Raw genomic sequence first — 19,036 nt, forward strand, 5'->3', positions numbered from 1 at the left:
TTAATCACAATGAACAATGACTCCATTATCCTTGTGTTCACCCTCTCTGGGTTGGAAGGATTAATGGTCTATAGAAGCGCACTTTGAGGCCCCTCCTTGAGTCACCACCTTAACGCGGTGGAGGGGTTTGCGTGTCCTAGTGATCCTGGAAGCTATGTTGTCGGGGGCTTCATGCCCCTGGTAGGGTCACCCAAGGCAAACAGGTTCCAGGTGAAAGACCAGACAAAGAGTGGCTCAAAAAACCAACCATGAAGAAATACAACAATGGTTCTCAGTTGCCCCTGCCCGGAAGCGGGTCACCGGGGCCCCCCCCTGGAGCCAGGCCCGGGGGTGGGGCTCGATGGCGAGCGCCTGGTGGCCGGGCCTTTTCCCATGGGGCCCGGTCGGGCACAGCCCGAAGAGACAACGTGGGACCCTCTTCCAGTGGGCTCACCATCCGCAGGAGGGGTCATGGGGGTCGGGTGCAGTGTGAGACGGGCGGCGGCCGAAGGCGGGGGCCTTGGCGGTCCGATCCTCGGCTGCAAAAGTTAGCTTTAGGGACGTGGAACGTCACCTCGCTGGCGGGAAAGGAGCCTGAGCTGGTGCGCGAGGTAGAGAGTTTCCGGCTAGATATAGTCGGCCTCGCCTCGACGCACAGCGTGGGCTCCGGAACCAGTCTCCTTGAGAGGGGCTGGACTCTCTTCCACTCTGGAGTTGCCCTTGGTGAGAGGCGTCGAGCTGGGGTGGGAATACTGGTTTCCCCTCGGTTCGGCGCCTGTACATTGGGGTTCACCCCGGTGGACGAGAGGGTAGCCTCCCTCCGCCTTCGGGTGGGGGGACGGGTCCTCACTGTCGTTTGTGCTTATGCACCAAGCGGCAGCTCAGAGTACCCACCCTTTTTGGAGTCTCTGGGGGGGGTGCTGGAAAGCGCTCCTCCTGGGGATTCCCTCGTCCTCCTGGGGGACTTCAATGCTCATGTGGGCAATGACAGTGAGACCTGGAGGGGCGTGATTGGGAGGAACGGCCCCCCCTATCTGAACCCGAGTGGTGTTTTGTTGTTGGACTTCTGTGCTAGACACGGTTTGTCCATAACGAACACCATGTTCAAGCATAAGGGTGTCCATATGTGCACCTGGCACCAGGACACCCGAGGTCTCAGTTCGATGATCGACTTTGTAGTCGTGTCATCGGACTTGGGGCCGCATGTCTTGGACACTCGGGTGAGGAGAGGGGCGGAGCTGTCAACTGATCACCACCTGGTGGTGAGTTGGCTTCGATGGTGGGGGAGGACGCCGGTCAGGCCTGGCAGGCCCAAACGTAATGTGAGGGTCTGCTGGGAACGTCTGGCGGAACCCTCTGTCAGAAGGAGCTTCAACTCCCACCTCCGGGAGAGCTTCGATCATGTCTCGGGGGGGGCCGGGGACATTGAGTCCGAATGGGCCATGTTCCGGGCCTCCATTGTTGAAGCGGCTGACCGGAGCTGCGGCCGCAGGGCGGTCGGTGCATGTCGCGGCGGTAACCCTCGGACCCGGTGGTGGACTCCGGAGGTGAGGGATGCCGTCAAGCTGAAGAAGGAGGCCTATCGGACTTTATTGGCTGGTAGGACTCCAGAGGCAGCTGATGTGTACCGGCAGGCCAAGCGGAACGCGGCTTTGGCGGTCGCGGAGGCAAAAACCCGGGCATGGGAGGAGTTCGGCGAGGCCATGGAGAATGACTTCCGAACGGCTTCAAAAAGGTTCTGGACCACCATCCGGCGGCTCAGGAGGGGGAAGCAGTGCTCTGTCAACACTGTATACGGTGGGGATGGTGCGCTGCTGACCTCGACGGGGGACGTCCTGGATCGGTGGAAGGAATACTTCGAAGACCTCCTTAATTCCACCAACACGCTTTCCGACGTGGAGGCAGAGTCTGGGGACATCGGGGGGGGCCCTTCTATCTCTGGGGCTGAGGTCGCCGAGGTGGTTGAAAAGCTCCGCGGTGGCAGGGCCCCTGGGGTGGATGAGGTCCGCCCGGAGTTCCTTAAGGCTCTGGATGTTGTAGGGCTGTCTTGGTTGACACGACTCTGCAACATCGCGTGGACATCGGGGACAGTGCCTCTGGACTGGCAGACCGGGGTGGTGGTTCCCCTCTTTAAAAAGGGGGACCGGAGGGTGTGCTCCAACTTTAGGGGGATCACACTCCTCAGCCTCCCTGGGAAAGTCTATTCAGGGGTCCTGGAGAGGAGGGTCCGTCGGATTGTCGAACCTCGGATTCAGGAGGAGCAATGTGGTTTTCGTCCTGGCCGTGGAACAGTGGACCAGCTTTATACCCTCCGCGGAGTCCTGGAGGGTACATGGGAGTTCGCCCAACCAGTCTACACATGTTTTGTGGATTTGGAAAAGGCGTTCGACCGTGTCCCTCGGGGGCTCATGTGGGGGGTGCTCCGAGAGTACGGGGTACCGGATTTCCTGATCGGGGCTGTCCGGTCCCTGTACGACCGGTGCCAGAGTTTGGTCCGCATTGCCGGTAGTAAGTCGAACTTGTTTCCGGTGAGGGTTGGACTCCGCCAGGGCTGCCCTATGTCACCGATTCTGTTCATTACCTATATGGACAGAATTTCTAGGCGCAGCCAGGGTGTTGAGGGGGTCCGGTTTGGTGACCTCAGGATCGGGTCGCTGCTTTTTGCGGATGATGTGGTCCTGTTGGCTTCATCGGGCCGTGACCTTCAGCTCTCACTGGAGCGGTTCGCAACCGAATGTGAAGCGGCTGGGATGCGAATCAGCACCTCCAAATCTGAGGCCATGGTAATCGACCGGAAAAGGGTGGAGTGCCATCTCCGGGTCGGGGAGGAGATCCTGAACCAAGCGGAGGAGTTCAAGTATCTCGGGGTCTTGTTCACGAGTGAGGGAAGAATGGAGCGCGAGGTCGACAGGCGGATCGGTGCGGCGTCCGCAGTGATGCGGGCTCTGCATCGGTCCGTCGTGGTGAAGAAGGAGCTGAGTCGAAAGGCGAAGCTCTCTATTTACCAGTCGATCTACGTTCCTACCCTCACCTATGGTCACGAACTATGGGTAGTGACCGAAAGAACGAGATCGCGAATACAAGCGGCCGAAATGAGCTTTCTCCGTAGGGTGTCCGGGCTCTCCCTTAGAGATAGGGTGAGAAGCTCGGTCATCCGGGAGGGGCTCAGAGTAGAACCGCTGCTCCTCCGCGTCGAGAGGAGCCAGCTGAGGTGGCTCGGGCATCTGATTAGGATGCCTCCTGGACGCCTCCCTGGTGAGGTGTTCCGGGCACGTCCCACTGGGAAGAGGCCCCGGGGAAGACCCAGGACACGCTGGAGGGACTATGTCTCTCGGCTGGCCTGGGAACGCCTTGGGGTCCCCCAGGAAGAGCTGGCGGAAGTGGCCGGGGGGAGGGAAGTCTGGGCCTCCCTGCTTAGGTCGCTGCCCCCGCGACCCGATCCCCGGACAAGCGGCAGATGACGACGACGACGAGAAGCGCACTTTTCTCTTTCACTTTACTGTGGTACTGTATGATAATTATGGTTAATGTTGTTCTCATTGTTACAATTATCATGGACAGGAACCTCCATGAGCCCATGTACATCCTCCTGTGTAATCTGTGTATAAATGGGCTTTATGGGACTGCAGGATTCTACCCCAAGTTCCTGCTGGATTTACTGTCATACTCTCACGTCATCTCTTATGCAGGATGTCTGGTTCAAAATTTTGTCATTTATTCATATGCTTGTAGGGATTTTTCTATTCTCTCAGTGATGGCATATGACAGGTATGTAGCAATATGTAGGCCACTGCAGTATCACTCTGTCATGACTAAGCAGCGTGTCACTCAGTTAGTCTCTTTCTCCTGGTTTGTTCCTTTGTTTCTTATTTCTATGGGTACAATATTTACTTCCAGACTTAGGTTGTGTGGCTCACACATAAAAAAACTCTACTGTGCCAATGGGTTGATTGCTCAGCTGTCATGTTCTCCGACCAGTTGGATTACATCAACAACACCAAGTAATTCAACTGCTCTTCTAATAACAGTGACTTATTTCCTCCATGTTGTTTTCATAGTGTGTACCTATGTGTATCTGGTAAGATCGTGTTTGAGGTCTTTAGTGGACAGGGGAAAGTTTATGCAGACCTGTTTGCCACATTTAATATCATTGTTCCACGTCACAGTTGCTTTGCTTTTTGATGTATTGCACACACGACTCAATGGCACAAGTGATTTACCTCAAAACCTTAAGAATTTCTTGGCCATAGAGTTTCTTGTATTTCCTCCACTGCTTAACCCCCTGATTTATGGTCTTCAGCTTTCAAAAATTAGAAAAAGAATACTGAGTTTATGTGTGCAAAAATAAATTGTGAAATATTTAAAAAGGTAACGGCTCAATTGACTTTTTCGAGATTTCCCTACATACACATACATCTATTTAGGAATATTTACAACCGATTTATAAGAAGAGAATATTAAAGTTGATGCATTAAAAGTAATGGCCAGATGTACCTAACCAAGTAAGTGTGCATATGGCCTCTATGTTTAGTTTTTTAAATATATTTGATGGTGATTAAATCAGGTTATTTGAGTTGTGATTATTTTACCACAGTGCAAAGACCTTTAATTCATGAATGTTTTTTGTTATCAGACAGCATGATTTTTTCTCCAACTTGTTGAATGTTTTTGTGGTGATGTCACCAACCACACAAGTTCAATTCACTCAGAGGACTTGAATTCCCAACACAACTAACTGAGGCGTTCATGTAATTACAGACTATAAACAGACTGTACACAGGAGCAAAGAACAGTAGAGGGAACTACGCAGCACACCCCAACATCTGACTGAACTCGGTACTATCTAGTAAGCAGTAGGTACTGTATGTTCAACATAGGCCTTCCTGACATAGACTACTGATAAGATGACCTGTTTGTTTGTCTCAGTTTTCGTATAAAGTTAATTATAGTATTGGGGTCTCAAGAAGAAAATATCATGATGCACTTACATTTAGATTAATACTTTTCCTTACAGTTGATTGTTTATAATGGACAATGAATCCTTTGTTTTTGTGTTCACTCATTCTGGGTTGGAAGGGACTATGCACTATAGAGGCACCCTCTTCTCTCTCACTTTACTGTGTTACTGTATGATTCTTCTGGTAAATATTGCTCTCATTTTGACCATCATCTTAGATGAAAACCTCCATGAGCCCATGTACATATTCCTGTGCAATTTGTGCGTCAGTGGACTTTATGGAACTGTAGGATTCTACCCCAAATTTCTGTTGGATCTATTGTCTTATGCTCATGTTAGTTCTTATGCAGGATGTATGATTCAAGCATTTGTATTATATTCATATGCGTGTTGTGATTTTTCTATTCTATCAGTGATGGCATATGACAGGTATGTAGCAATATGTAGGCCACTGCAGTATCACTCTGTCATGACTAAGCAGCGTGTCACTCAGTTAGTCTCTTTCTCCTGGTTTGTTCCTTTGTTTCTTATGGTTATTTGTTCGCTATTTATTTACAGATTAAGGTTATGTAGTTCACACATACCTAAACTGTACTGTGCTAACTTCTTGATTGCCCAACTGTCATGCTCTGCTACTAGTTGGCTTACATCAATAGAACCAAGTAATTCAACTGCTCTTCTAATGACAGTGATTTATTTACTTCATGCTGTTTTCATAGTGTGCACCTATGTGTATCTGGTCAGATCGTGTTTGAGGTCTTTAGAGGAGAGGGGGAAGTTTATGCAGACCTGTGTGCCACATTTACTATCATTGTTTCATGTCATAGTTGCTTTGCTTTTTGATATAATGTACATGCGTTATGGCTCAAGGGATTTACCACAAAGTCTTCAGAATTTTTTGGCTATGGAGTTTTTAATAGTTCCTCCACTTCTCAACCCCTTAATTTATGGTCTTAAACTGACTAAAATTCGAAATAGAATACTGGGTTTATGCAAAAAGAAAACGTGAACATTTTAACAAATAGAATGATTCTACAACATTTTTATTTAAAAAGCTGCTCACAAGAAGGAGGTTTACAAAACTGTGTAGATGTGCATTTGTTTGCACAATGCACAACACAGACTACTTTATGTATTATTTTTATGAATCCCTCCTTACTGTTTTGGTATACAGCTTGTGCATAGCCTCTGAAATGAAAAAAATATAATAAAAACTCTAACCTTATAAAATGAGGTGCATTTGCGGTTAGGTTTGTAAAACATCAAACAGCCTAGTTATTGGATGAGATTGAGATGAGAAAACTCATTATCATGTTTGGAGACAGATTATATTCATGCACATCAAGACATATTTTAATGAAATATTATCCAAATATTAATCTGACCGTGGTGACATCTGATGGTATTGACATATTAGCTTTTTTTCCACAAAACAAATTCAGTTCATGTAGAAACCAATTGGTCATTTCTGTTGATGCTAGATTCTAATATAAATAACTTTAGGAGAATTAAGTGATCTAAATATTTCAAATAATTTGAACTGTAAACTTTACAGAGCCTGACTGTCATTGATGCACTCTGCAGAGGTGGATTGTGGCAAGGAGTCCTTCAGAGTGATAACTGACACTGATATTGCATGATTTTATTACATTTGAATGAATGTCTGACGTTGCTGACAAAAGGTTAGGACGCAACTTTGAAATCAATATACTATGGACGTTTATTTGAATGTCGTTTATTGGACAATTTATTCAAATGGGAAGTCAATGTGCAAAGTGATAAAGTAATGCTCATTTCAGTTTGTATTGTTTTGAATCAAAATTCTAAAAAAAGCTTAATCAATTGCATTTCATAATGCCAAGGTTTGTCGACTCTTTATTCAAGCTAGTGCACATTGCCTGTGATACAGTCTGTGATTAAGAGGTTGATGAGACAAAGAATCCTGGAACTATAGATGGTACACAGTCCCCATGATGAAGTAGGAAACACCCAACACAGGTTCCAAGGGTTACGTAAATGTGCAAAGGTGCATATGCCTAAAAAATGGGCACCACAACATGCTTGCAGGCTTTTCTACACAAGAGTTTCAGATTTATGAAAGAAACACTTGGTGTGAGAATCTGCGTAAGAACAATGGGCCTCATTCACCAATATCTTCCTAAGTTATTTCTTAAATTTGTTCTTAAGAAAGTTCCTAAGAATAATCTACCTGTGATTCATGAAGTGTTCTTAAACAGAAGAATTGTTCGCAGGTGTGTTCTTAGAAATGATGAATCCCAATATTTCGTAAGTTGAAAGCTCCTATTTAGCATTGGTAAACGCCCCGTTAATTCCCATAAAAGGGCATGATATGGCAGGGCCGTGTGCACATTCAGAGAAATGTCAAAATGACGTGGTAAAGACGGTGGAGGCCTCGACAAAAGACAAAAAACGTAATAATAATTCTGAAGTTGAGGTAGGCTACAGCTGCAAGAAGTTAGCAACAAACGACACATCATATTTAATAGCGTCAGCTGTGGATACAAAGTAGTAAATAAAACTGATGGATGGCATTCAATTAGCCTACTCATGCAGTGAACGCTGTATCTGGAGAAGTGCGCATAACTGATGAAGTGAAAAAATAAATGGTTTAACTTTAATCTGAATTCTTAAACAAAAAAACATAGCCTAGAAATCAGTTGACAGTTACAAATATCCATGAGGACTGCTCTTGGTTGCCTAAAGCGTTCCAACAGGTAGCCTACTCGTCGCTCTCTGCAAATAAATCGGTATGGTCAAGGAAGATGTGATCCCTCCTCAGGGAACGATCTGCAACATTTTGCAGCAGCAATAAATACGCCATTGTGTGGTGTAGTCCTAGTGTGCGGAATAAGCCTACTTTGGGTTTATACAGTGATAAGTCATGTTAGCCTGGCTGCCAGCCCAACTTCTCCCCGCCCACAAAAAAATTTGGTCAGGAAGTTGGGTCTGGAGGGTCTCGTATTGGGAACAACTACATAAAACCAGGATCTGGGCGGACCAATGAAATTGCCAGGGCGGGCTTTATACGATGATGGACAGATGATCAACAGTAACGTAATCAACAACGTCACAAAAGAACCCTTGGGTTTAATTCGTTTTCAACAAACAACATATTACGTTGCTCTGATTGGTTGTAGGTCTATCCAATTGAGCGAAGAGGCATTTGTTTTACGAGTTCGGTTGAAACACGCCCCATACCCAGGTAAAAAAAAAATATGCTAAGTATACTAAATCTTAGCATACTTGAGTATACTTGAAGAGTGATTAATCACCAGTATACTTCAAGTTATTGAATGATTAGTTAATTTGAAGTGTGCTATTTTGGAACAACTTATTTTGTACTTAATATATTTAAGTTGTAATTAAATTGTACTAAAGCACAATTTAAAGTATATTAAGTGCACTTTTACGTGCTAAAGTGGAACAACTTCAAGTATACTTAGTACACTTTAAGTATACTGCTAAAGTGGAACAACTTCAAGTATACTTAGTACACTTTAAGTATACGGCTATGTCCATATACTTAAAGTGTACTAAGTATACTTGAAGTTGTTCCACTTTAGCACATAAAAGTACACTTAATACACTTTAAATTGTGCTTTAGTACAATTTAATTACAACTTAAATACATTTAATACAAAATAAGTTGTTTCAAAATAGCACACTTCAAATTAATTAATCATTCAACAACTTAAAGTATACTTAAACTAATTAGTCTTCAAGTACACTCAGGTGTGCTATGATTATCTTTCTTGACATTTACTTTTTTACCTGGACCCTGGAGGGACATTTCGTCAAAGTCAGAGCACGAAGCGCACTGGAGTACCAGTCGCACTTTCAATGCAAACGTACCACTGCGTAGCCATTGTTGAGCGAAAGCAATTCACATGATGGATTTTATGCAGATGCACTGATTGTAACGGATAGCTATCTAACTAGACAACATTTACAATCAGGGTGAACACTCAAATTATCTAAACTATAGACCATAGCATTACACATATCAAAACAAAACGAACACAACAATAGAACTCCAAACAATGCTTATTTAACCAAGCTAATGCCCTTAACTTAGTAGCTTTTCATCTTGCCGCAGGGCATTCTGGGTACCAAGAGCAATGCACGAGTGTCGGCGATCTTACAGCATTGTGTAACATACTTCGGTTGTGGATACTAGTATCTCCAGAAATAAAGCCAAGTCACTCATTTAGTGGAAGAATCCATTGTTATGTCTACGAAATTATTTTTGTTAATGTTTAGTTACCTACCTTGCAAATCATGAGGATAGCCTATTGTAGCAGACCTTTCTATGTGACAAAGGACAAGGGTGTTTTGTCCCTCGGAAGTTGCTTTAGGCTTGATGCTGAAACCATTAGTTCACGTGAAATCAGTGAGGGCTGTTCGAATGGTTATGTCAAGAAGAGCAGTGGTAAAATACAAGTTTTGAAAAGATACCGCGTCCGTGTCTCATGGTCCACACGATCATATACAATTTTATCTAAAACGAGCTTACAAAGAGCTTGTTTACACTACCAAAGTTGAATTAAGCTAGTAATGTTAGCGATGCTAACGTTAGCTTGCTAGCTAGCCTTTAACATTTCACTGGGTCTTGCAGCTGTTTGATTAACTGAAATTATTATGAAATGTTATGTTCTACTAGCCATTTGCCTACTTTAGCAAGTCACTGTATTTCCAAGCCCTGATAGTGCAACTGAGACGATACCGAAAATAATTCCTCAAGTAATAAGCCCCCGTTCAAGTGTTGAGCATTAGAGATCTTGAAAGAAGCCACTTTTTTGTTCTAAAACCGGACTATGAGCCACTTCGAAATAGAAGCCGTACAAGCACAATAAAACTGTAAAAAAAAAAAGAGGTACATTACTCTACTACACACTACAGTACAGCAAATGTATACCAGTACACTGAAGGCTGAATTGATCAAGGGACTTCGAAAGTAACTTAAAATATCCTAACATTTCAGCATATTAAAATGTTTATTTTTAAAGTAAGCTTTAAGTGCATTGTTACAAAGTAAATTTTTAGCATGCATTTTAAAATATACAAATAATATGTTTAAACACAAAGTTCCAGTTGTACACTTTAGAAATTACATATACGTTTTACTTAAAGTATATTTTTGTATAATATATTTACTAAAAGTGTACTGTAGTACAATTTTTTTAAAGTGTGTTCAACGTATTAACGTTAAAATTGGTAAAAGCATGATGGTAGTATACTTTTTATATATTCACAGATGGTACACTTTTTCTTAGTATATTTAAAATGTACTATTGAAAATGTGAATATGCTTGAAATACTCTTAAGTATACTTTTTTTTCACCTGGGTAGTCACAGCCCAACGGAGAGTTTTCAGACTCATATTCTGACTAGAATTCTGAGTATGACAACGTCAGGCTAAAGTTACGTATTATTTGATGGCAAAGTTCCCTGTTAACATAATTGATTGGAATTGAAGGCAAAGCAAGGCTAGTTTACAGTTTTTGAATGACCTATCTCAGAGCAGCTTTATAGAATGTATGGTTACTGTATTGAAAAAAAGAGGCATTACTGTATTCTTACTTTCTTGTGTTGCTCTATATTGTTATTTTTCCACACCAGATCAGCCCAAAGAGGTCCTCTTTACTGTCTATACCATATGGTCATGCAATTGAAAGAACCTCAACACCTGAGTGTTTCCTAGTTGGGAATCAGCTGTTTCTCAGTAGCAATGGAATAAAATACAGGGGATATATTTGTGTTTCAATTCACAATATAAACATCTGTTCCCTTTGACTTTAACCAATAATTTAGGTTTTGAACATGATGTTATCTGTTTTGCTGACAGTGAAAGCATTGGCAAATTGGGCAGTAAAAATCGATTGTTTTGGTCTTGGTTGAGCTTGTGTGTAAAAGAAGTTAAAGCATTTAAAATTTGTATTTACTCTATGCATTTTGTGTCAAAGCAACAAGAAATGTGTTAATTGTATAGCCTACACAGACGGATGTTGTGCTCACTGTGTTAAGAGTTTAGGAAACTTGTTAAAGGTATTGAAAAAACTGTCATAGCGATTGTAAAATACTGTATTTATATAGGCCTAGCACAATTCGTACACAATAGAAATTCCAAGTGCTTTACAAATGAGCAGAAGTGTAAGTGTAGTGTGTATTTACTAAAACAAACAAAAACAAATTGTAAAATTATGAAGATGATTAGTTGGAGAGAAATATTCAATTTTAACGGACAAAAAAAGTACAACTACTTATTTTGCGCAAACCTGTCAGCTCTCAATTGTGCGTAAGAGTGCTCTTGGGTGTGCGTAAATTCTGTTCTTACCTAAGAACAAATCCCAAATAAGAAAACATTGGTGAATGCCAGAATCTTCGTGAAAACTGCGTAAGTGGGGTTTGAGAACAAATTTGTTCGTAAGAACATTTGGTTGAAACCCAATGTCTAACTACTGACACAAAAAGCAAAATTTGGAGAAAAAAAAGTGTATGTGCATGTTAAGGTGAATAAACCATAAGGTTTCACTGGATATAATTTATATATTTATATACTTATATATAAGTTCATGAAATGTTTTTAGAAAAGGTTTTGGTCTCAGTTTTTTGATACTTGAGTAGAATCTATGCATACAATTGTATCAACGTAATGAATGGACGGCATGACAGCTCCCCTAAAGTGAAGCCAACACATCTCGATCGCCCCCTCGAATTGTGCTAGTGGCTGGCTGCAGTATAGGTCATATCCCTTCATGTTAGAGGATGGGACATGAGCCCCCCCCAAAAAAGTGCACGTAAATATTTTTTTTCCAAAGATGATTTCTGTCATTTTGGGTAGTTATTATCACGCTGATGTCTGTTCAAGTGGTCATTTGTTATTTGACGATATAAAAATGGGTTAGTGTGTGCTTGCCATTGGGTCGGGCGAGTGTATGAGTAAGACCTCAATACCACTCCACCACCCAATCACTACTGCGCAGACTCTGGCTCCAAATGCCATCACCAGTACAAGATGGCAACACCCATATCCGGGATAGTTTGGCTTCATTTTTGTACAGTGGGAGGAAGCGGAGACGCGTTGTCCATCTATGAGACAAACGTATCGGTCGCCTACGCAGTGTTCATAAATCTGAAAAACTTTGCGTACTGAGTTTTCCAGTTGACTCCATACGCATACTTTTACAGATTAATTTACAGAGTTTGATACATTTGACCCATGGAATTATAGACATGGCACAGTGCCTGTGATGCCATCGATGAGTAAAATGTTGGTGACACACACAGATTTCTGGAATTATAGATAGTACCGTGCCTGTGATGCCGGTGGTGATGACAGGGTTTCACCCTGTCAGTGGTATTAGTACCTACTTTTCTCAGATCACAATTGAAATTCTCAAAAGTATGTGTTCAACCTCCACACTATATAGTCATTTATGCAAATCATAAAAGCAATTTCTCATTATTTTAAACAAATTCCCAAAGCTCTGGCCCAATCATGCAAATTAACCTACAATCATTTGCTGTTTCCTACATTATCAGTTGTGTCATGTTCATGTTGTGTCATGTTAAACAAAATCTATTATAGCCTATATCCTCACAAACATCTAAACCAGAGGCGTAGCCATGGTTAGGCCTACCCACTTTGTTCAAAGGCCTCCCCAAAAACGAAAATATTTGTGCTATGCAGTGCCGTAAAATAGCCTTGTATTTCTGTATCGCCCAATTCAAACTGAATTGGGGATTGCATTGTCTCATTGCACATTGAATCAACATTTGAAAAAAGAAAATGGCCATTGGAACAAAGAGTAAAAGTATGACATGCAATGTATTGAGCATTCATGCATTTGAAAAATGCATTTCCATGAAAAGAGAGTCAAATAAACGTCCATAATAAACACGCATGTGTCATGGAAACAACTTTGCTCTGATATGAGATATTATAAAGTTTTGCTTTTGATGAAACAATTTCTTTTTAATCAACAAGATGATCAATTTTAAAACACATGAATGATTGAACCCCTGTATGTGGACACACTTTTATAACCTATATAGTGTGAAGTGTTAGAATAAGTGTTAAGGATTTGACTATGAGTACATTAAATTGAAGGGAATACCTGTGTTCAATACCTTCTATTGTTAATCCATCATAACACCTTCAATTAAAAAACACTGTCAGAAATATTAATCGTACACAATATGGAGTTTGACATCTGTTTAGCTTAAAAAATCTTTACATGCTGAGTAAAGGTATCAATCAGCCTGTTTAACTAATTGTCAGCATGTCTGACTTCATTTGGGGGATCTTTCTGCACTCTAAGATATGTTGCACAACAGTATTATTTTAACTTGCATAAAATGCACAATAAACATTTCTAACAAACCCCCCCCCAAATTTAGAAAATACACTTTTTACATTTGGATAAAATGTTCATGCATGATGACTATCCCTACTTATCTGACTGCATCAGTTCTACTGTGTTTTTGCTGCCTTTAGTCTGTGTTTACAACACACATGCATAAACAGATACTATCACACACACAGACCCCAGATTTATCTGACAAATAGGTCAGTAGGTGTTCTTAGCTAAGAAATGTAGTTGCGATGTAGGCTTCTCTAAACCTGAGACACACAGACACATTCCTCTATGACACCAGGCAAGCACAGACGTTCTTCTGGAGCAGAGAACATCTCTCATGGCCTTGTCAGAGCTCTTGTCGCTCACTCTCCTCTGTATGCTGGTGGAAGGTGAGACTCAAGATAACTTTGTAGCCCCATTTATTAATATTTGTTTCAGGTGTTTGTGGTGTAGATTCCAAAAAACTATGAGGTACCCCCTTGTGGTGGGTTCGGGATCATAAAAAGCCTCAGATTGAAGGAAATTCAAATTACCAAAATAACTGTAGATTACATCTAAGGCAAAAAGACAGAGAAATGTGCAAATGCTAACCATGCTGATGCCTATGAGTTGAAGCAACAGGATGCCATGAATATTTCCATTTACTGTGGTTGTCCGCTAAGTATACGTGCACTATATCTGTAAACCTCTGGTAAGTACACATTTTCAGATGACCAAACCCTAACTATATTTGTATTTCTAATGATCTGGTATTGATCACATGTTGAGGCTGTTTGTCAGTGTGTACACATCTGTCTCGTTGCCAACCCCAACATCTCATGCATGGATGCTACGCATTAAAGATGTCTGTGGGTCAGAGTGCAGATGAGCAGAAATCATTAGCTGCTGTTTTGTGGTGCTGTGGAGGATAGTGTGTATAGTGCTGTGGGGACCAGCCAAGTCCTCGATTCTGAAACCTCAGGCCTGGTGAGCGATGAATCATCCATCCACCTGCGCTGGGTCCACCACTCCTACCGCTCTACTGTGGTGTATGACAGCAAGAAGGGACAAGGCCAGAGAGGCCAGACCACAGCAGAGCTTCACCTGCTCCTAGAGCACCTGCAACTGGGCGACACAGGGAGGTACACAGCAACCATCTACGACAACGAGGGCCTTCTCTTGAAAAACACCACCATTCTTTTACATGTCCTATGTAAGTATCAATGGAATGTACTGATATGGAACTGTTTTCTATTTGGTTAAACAAGGCATCCTGACATACAGGATGTCATACTGATCATACAGTAACTGCAACAACAACAAAATCCACAACATGCACGTCCTGATCTGGAATAAAATCAGTATTTGATTTTTATGTGAAGTGTATGATTTGCCTCACAGTTGGTACTAAGTGGACTTGCCCTTTGCTTTCACTGTCATGGTTAAGACAAATCAAGAGCAAGTATAAGACAGTAGTTATACATACTGTAGTATCTGACAGTAGTTATACAAACAGTAGTATCTGACCCAAGTAGTCTTTAGACATACCTACTAACTGAACCAGGTGTGAGACTAAGACAGACCATTCTTTACTGTATATTATACATTGGGTCTCTCATTTTATCTCTCTCTCGCTCTCAAATACACACCCATACAGTGCACGCACCACTTTGCTTGTGGTTTTAGAACATGGTTAGTGCTCACCATTAAATATGACCAAACATGTTTTTGTCGTCAGCTCCTGTGTCTAAACCCAGAGTCACACACAACTGTAGCAGCGAATCAGCCAGGCTCCTGTGCGATGTAGGCAATGATGTCAAGGTGAACGTGTCCTGGAGGCTGAATGGACAGGAAACAGGAGAGGCAGGACTGACTCTGTCTGTCCCCAGGTCTGACAAGAAGATCAGACCTGGGGACAAATATGCATGTCTGGTGAAAAACAGAGTGAGTGAAGAGAAAAGTGAACATGTCCACCTTGAATGCACAGGTATCCAACAGAAAATTGTTTCACTTTGTTTCATTTTATATTCTTTAAAAGGTGCTTTGTAGCAGAAAAATGCACCTAACCTGAGTCAGAGACATCTAAAAGATAAAAAGTGTTTTGTTGTGATGACTAGATGAGTACACAGAGGCCTCTTCTCCAGTGTTGCTGTTTGGTCTGGAGCGCTGGATCTCAGTATCCATTCTGGCAGGTTTGACCAGCCTGATCTTCATCATTATCATCATCATCTGTGTGTGTGTGTTCATGAGCTGGCAGCGCAAGAATCCTGTTGACGGTACGGATCATACACTTGTAAACACACTCTAACATACATACTCAAACACACTTTCTCATTTGCATACACACATACAGATGTAAACTGTAAAAACAAGATAAGATTTGAGTATTATCTTTTGGTAGACTTTTGCTACAATGTGCTGTTGCCTATTGTAACTCCACAGTTATGTTAGCATGATCAAGAAGACATGTTTTTCCTCTTGTAAATGTATTTGAAACTACATGTAAACTTGTATGATCAGAGTAATGTGTCAGGCCAAATGCCCATGCTCTACTATTCTAGCAGTCTTCATGTATTAGCCCCTAATAGTTATACCTCTGTAGAAGAGGAGGTGATACGACGTGCCACCCTGACCAAACCACATTGCCAAGCAACCCTCCACCAACGCTGCCCTCCACCCGGAGCCCAGGGTGGAGCACGACCCCAAAACAGAGCTCCAACCCTACCCACAAGTAACTCCCAGCGCCAGGCTCGACCCAAACCTCCAGAGCAACTACCCATTTTGGTTCAACCACAACTGACGGTCAGACGGACAGCACCTCGAACGAATAGGAGCTAAATCTGTGCATTCATATGTATGGCTGTGTGTATGTGTAGTCCTTAAAGCTTTGCGAAACAAGTTTCGTACATTTTCAAGAGAACATTCTGCTTGCATATCTGAGTATTTCTTGTGTGGTGTGGTGTTGTGGTTAGAGGAAACTCTGTCTTCCTGTTTCAACAGTTAGAACACTGAACTAGGTTAGCAGTTCCACCTGCTTTTCTGAAACAGACCACATCCTGGTCTCGTGTTCCAATCAGTGTGGGCCTCAGCACCACTATGCACTCTCATTTATCTGCGGTGTCTGTGCTTGAGTGGAAGGAGAGGTGAACCGAGAAATGGCAAACAGAGGCACTTCAGTTTGGTTTCAACATGTAATGAGGCTCACATCTTCTAGAAAAGGGCCAGAGTGTGGTTTTGTTGGTGTCAATATGAAACTAGCACTTCTGAAAGAATTAAAATTATTTGGTTTAGCAGTGTGATCTACCCAGTATGGATCCAGTGTCTAATCACAGAATGCATATACTGCTTCTCCATATACTATTGCACAATTACAATTTGTCCAGAAATGTACTTGAAAATGAAGGAAAATTACTTTACTTGCTTTCAAACCCTAGTTTTAAATCTTGATTAACTTTGAATATTGTTTAAACTTTTATGCTTAATTGATTTTAGCTATGATTTTATTATTATTATGATCGTCTAAAATGTTCGTATTTTAAGCCAAACTGTGTTTCCCCCTTATGAATAAATATAAAAGACATGGTGAACATACCCTTCAGAACATCCACGCTACCTTAAAAATATTCACCGCTTGCAACCTTCCAGACTACAGTCATAATAAATGTAATTTACTTTTTCCAATTTTACTAGCACTCAGGGACCCTGCCAAATGTAATTTTTTGTTCATAAGCCAAATTCAATTTTATTTCCATCAGACCAGAGGATGTCACATAATAAGGCATCTGTAAGGCATTGCACATATCATGAATGCAACATGAGCGTGTTGGAACATGTTGGGCTTTATAAATAAAGTGTTATAAGTACGGTAATACTAAAGAAAGGGCTCAAATGGTGAGTGTACAGAGTACATTCATCCAGTTCAGGACACATAGCTAGACAGTCACACTCATCTCTGTTCAAACCCTCATGCTCCAGCTTACACATGTATCACGCCTGGGGCAATCCTGAGTATGTGTGTGCATAGGACGTCCTTGGTGGGAGATCCAGAGAGGTAACACTCACGCTCCTATCAAGGCCCAGTAACCAGGTCCCAGCATGCCACCGAGGAGATTAGGTGGTTCTTACAGTCACGCCACCACCATCTCTCTCCCAGCTGGATCACCAGAGACCAGCTGTCTGACTACAGAAAGTAACCTTACAGGATAAATGGCCAAGCCAAGCCACACACACAAGCCTCACACAAATACATTCACACGCAAACACATTCACACACACAGCAGTTTGAACGGGGTTGGGTGGCAGTATAGTGGTTGTCTGACACATTTGCAAGCAAGCGTGGACACACAGCGTGTGTTTGTCCGCATACACACAGGGGACAAACAGTTCAGGCTCTGAGCTTCAAGATACCAACTACGCACATGGTCATTCTACACATGGTCATTCTACACACATTCTGTTTTTGTTGGGTCTACCATCAATCACAAACATCCACCTATCAAAACTTGCAGCAGTGAATGAGCTCACGCCCAAATAGGTTTAACCTAGGAAAGAGACAGACAGACAGTTACCCTGTTCCCAGCAGTTATGAAAAATGTTGTAGGCCTCCGCGCTAGCTCCGTCGAAGCCCTGCATCCTCCCCCTGTGGACCACCATCTTGTGTCACCAGCAGGTACTTAAAAGCAGCTTCATCTGGGTCCACCTGTCCAGAGCATTGCTGTGGCTGCATGTGTGTCTCCCTCATGGAGTGAGATTCATCACATGATAAAGAAGGGAAACGGGAAGTGTGAAACACAGCGAGATAGATAAAGAGAAGATGAGAGGGAAAGGGGAAAACAGAGAGTCAGACAGTCAACGGTCAATGACCTATTCCTCATCTCCCCAGTGTTTTGATGATGATGATAATAATGATGATGATGGAGGAGAAACCAGAGGAAGCAGGAGGGATATTTAAGGGAAAGACACATGAGAATGATGATCGGGACAGGTTACCAAGGCAACAAAACGTTCATCTTTGGTGCAGCTGACGATGACCATGAAAACCTTGGACAGGAAATACCTCAGGAAGTGCTTGGTCCTTTATAAGACCGCAGACATACTGCTTAGTGATGATGATCAGTAATTGTTCCCTCAAGCAAACATCCAATCAGATCAGTAAGCTTGTCTTGTGTGTGCTTCTCACCTCCACCTGGCAGGTGTGGGAAAATGCCTTGGGGTAGCATCCAATCAATTCATCCCTCTGTGGCAGCCATGGCAGCATTCTGGCCAGCAGAGGGCAGCGCTCCTCTTCCTGTGCAACTTACAGTACAGATGCGCTGGAGAGACACTAGGAAATTTCACGCTCTTCCACCACACGGTGGAACTAGGGAGACGAGGTTGGAAACAGATGACAAGATAATGTCAAGACACATGCTGCCTATCACTGTTCTGCTGCAAGCCTCCTTTATACACACACACACACACACACACACACACACACACACACTGATCCTTGCCTCTGAGGCGAACAGAATGGCCTGGTTTTAGGACTTCATGAAAGTGTATGCTCTATATGTGGGATTTGTTTACTAGGCTACTTATCTACATGCAATTTTTTGTAGTTTAACCTAGGAAAGAGACAGACAGACAGTTACCCTGTTCCCAGCAGTTATGAAAGATGTTGTAGGCCTCCGCGCTAGCTCCGTCGAAGCCCCGCATCCTCCCCCTGTGGACCACCATCTTGTGTCACCAGCAGGTACTTAAA

The 19,036-nt window shown here is 42.7% G+C and overlaps 3 protein-coding genes across 4 annotated transcripts; all 3 read left to right on the forward strand.

Annotated features, from left to right (window-relative positions):
* Positions 1-4,327, forward strand: LOC124485633 (olfactory receptor 1D2-like). Its single transcript, XM_047047350.1, has 2 exons — positions 1-66; positions 3,437-4,327. Exons 1-2 carry the CDS (start codon positions 10-12, stop codon positions 4,325-4,327), a joined length of 948 nt encoding a protein of 315 aa, XP_046903306.1. The 5' UTR covers positions 1-9.
* A 679-nt stretch (positions 4,328-5,006) lies between these two features.
* On the forward strand, positions 5,007-5,945 carry LOC124485826 (olfactory receptor 1D2-like). Its single transcript, XM_047047664.1, has one exon. The coding sequence runs from the start codon at positions 5,007-5,009 to the stop codon at positions 5,943-5,945; it is 939 nt and encodes a 312-aa protein (XP_046903620.1).
* Positions 5,946-13,579: 7,634 nt separating this feature from the next.
* On the forward strand, positions 13,580-17,080 carry LOC124485396 (T-cell surface antigen CD2-like). 2 transcript variants are annotated; one of them, XM_047046986.1, is made up of 5 exons: positions 13,580-13,706; positions 14,355-14,509; positions 15,035-15,283; positions 15,414-15,572; positions 15,875-17,080. In XM_047046986.1, exons 1-5 carry the CDS (start codon positions 13,606-13,608, stop codon positions 16,132-16,134), a joined length of 924 nt encoding a protein of 307 aa, XP_046902942.1. In that variant the 5' UTR covers positions 13,580-13,605; the 3' UTR covers positions 16,135-17,080. The 2 variants fall into 2 exon arrangements, with proteins under 2 accessions (XP_046902942.1, XP_046902943.1); XM_047046987.1 differs by having other exon boundaries at positions 15,899-17,077.
* Positions 17,081-19,036: the final 1,956 nt, after the last annotated feature.

The sequence above is a fragment of the Hypomesus transpacificus genome, chromosome 23 (genome assembly GCF_021917145.1).
Source record: "Hypomesus transpacificus isolate Combined female chromosome 23, fHypTra1, whole genome shotgun sequence".
Classification (NCBI taxonomy): domain Eukaryota; kingdom Metazoa; phylum Chordata; class Actinopteri; order Osmeriformes; family Osmeridae; genus Hypomesus; species Hypomesus transpacificus.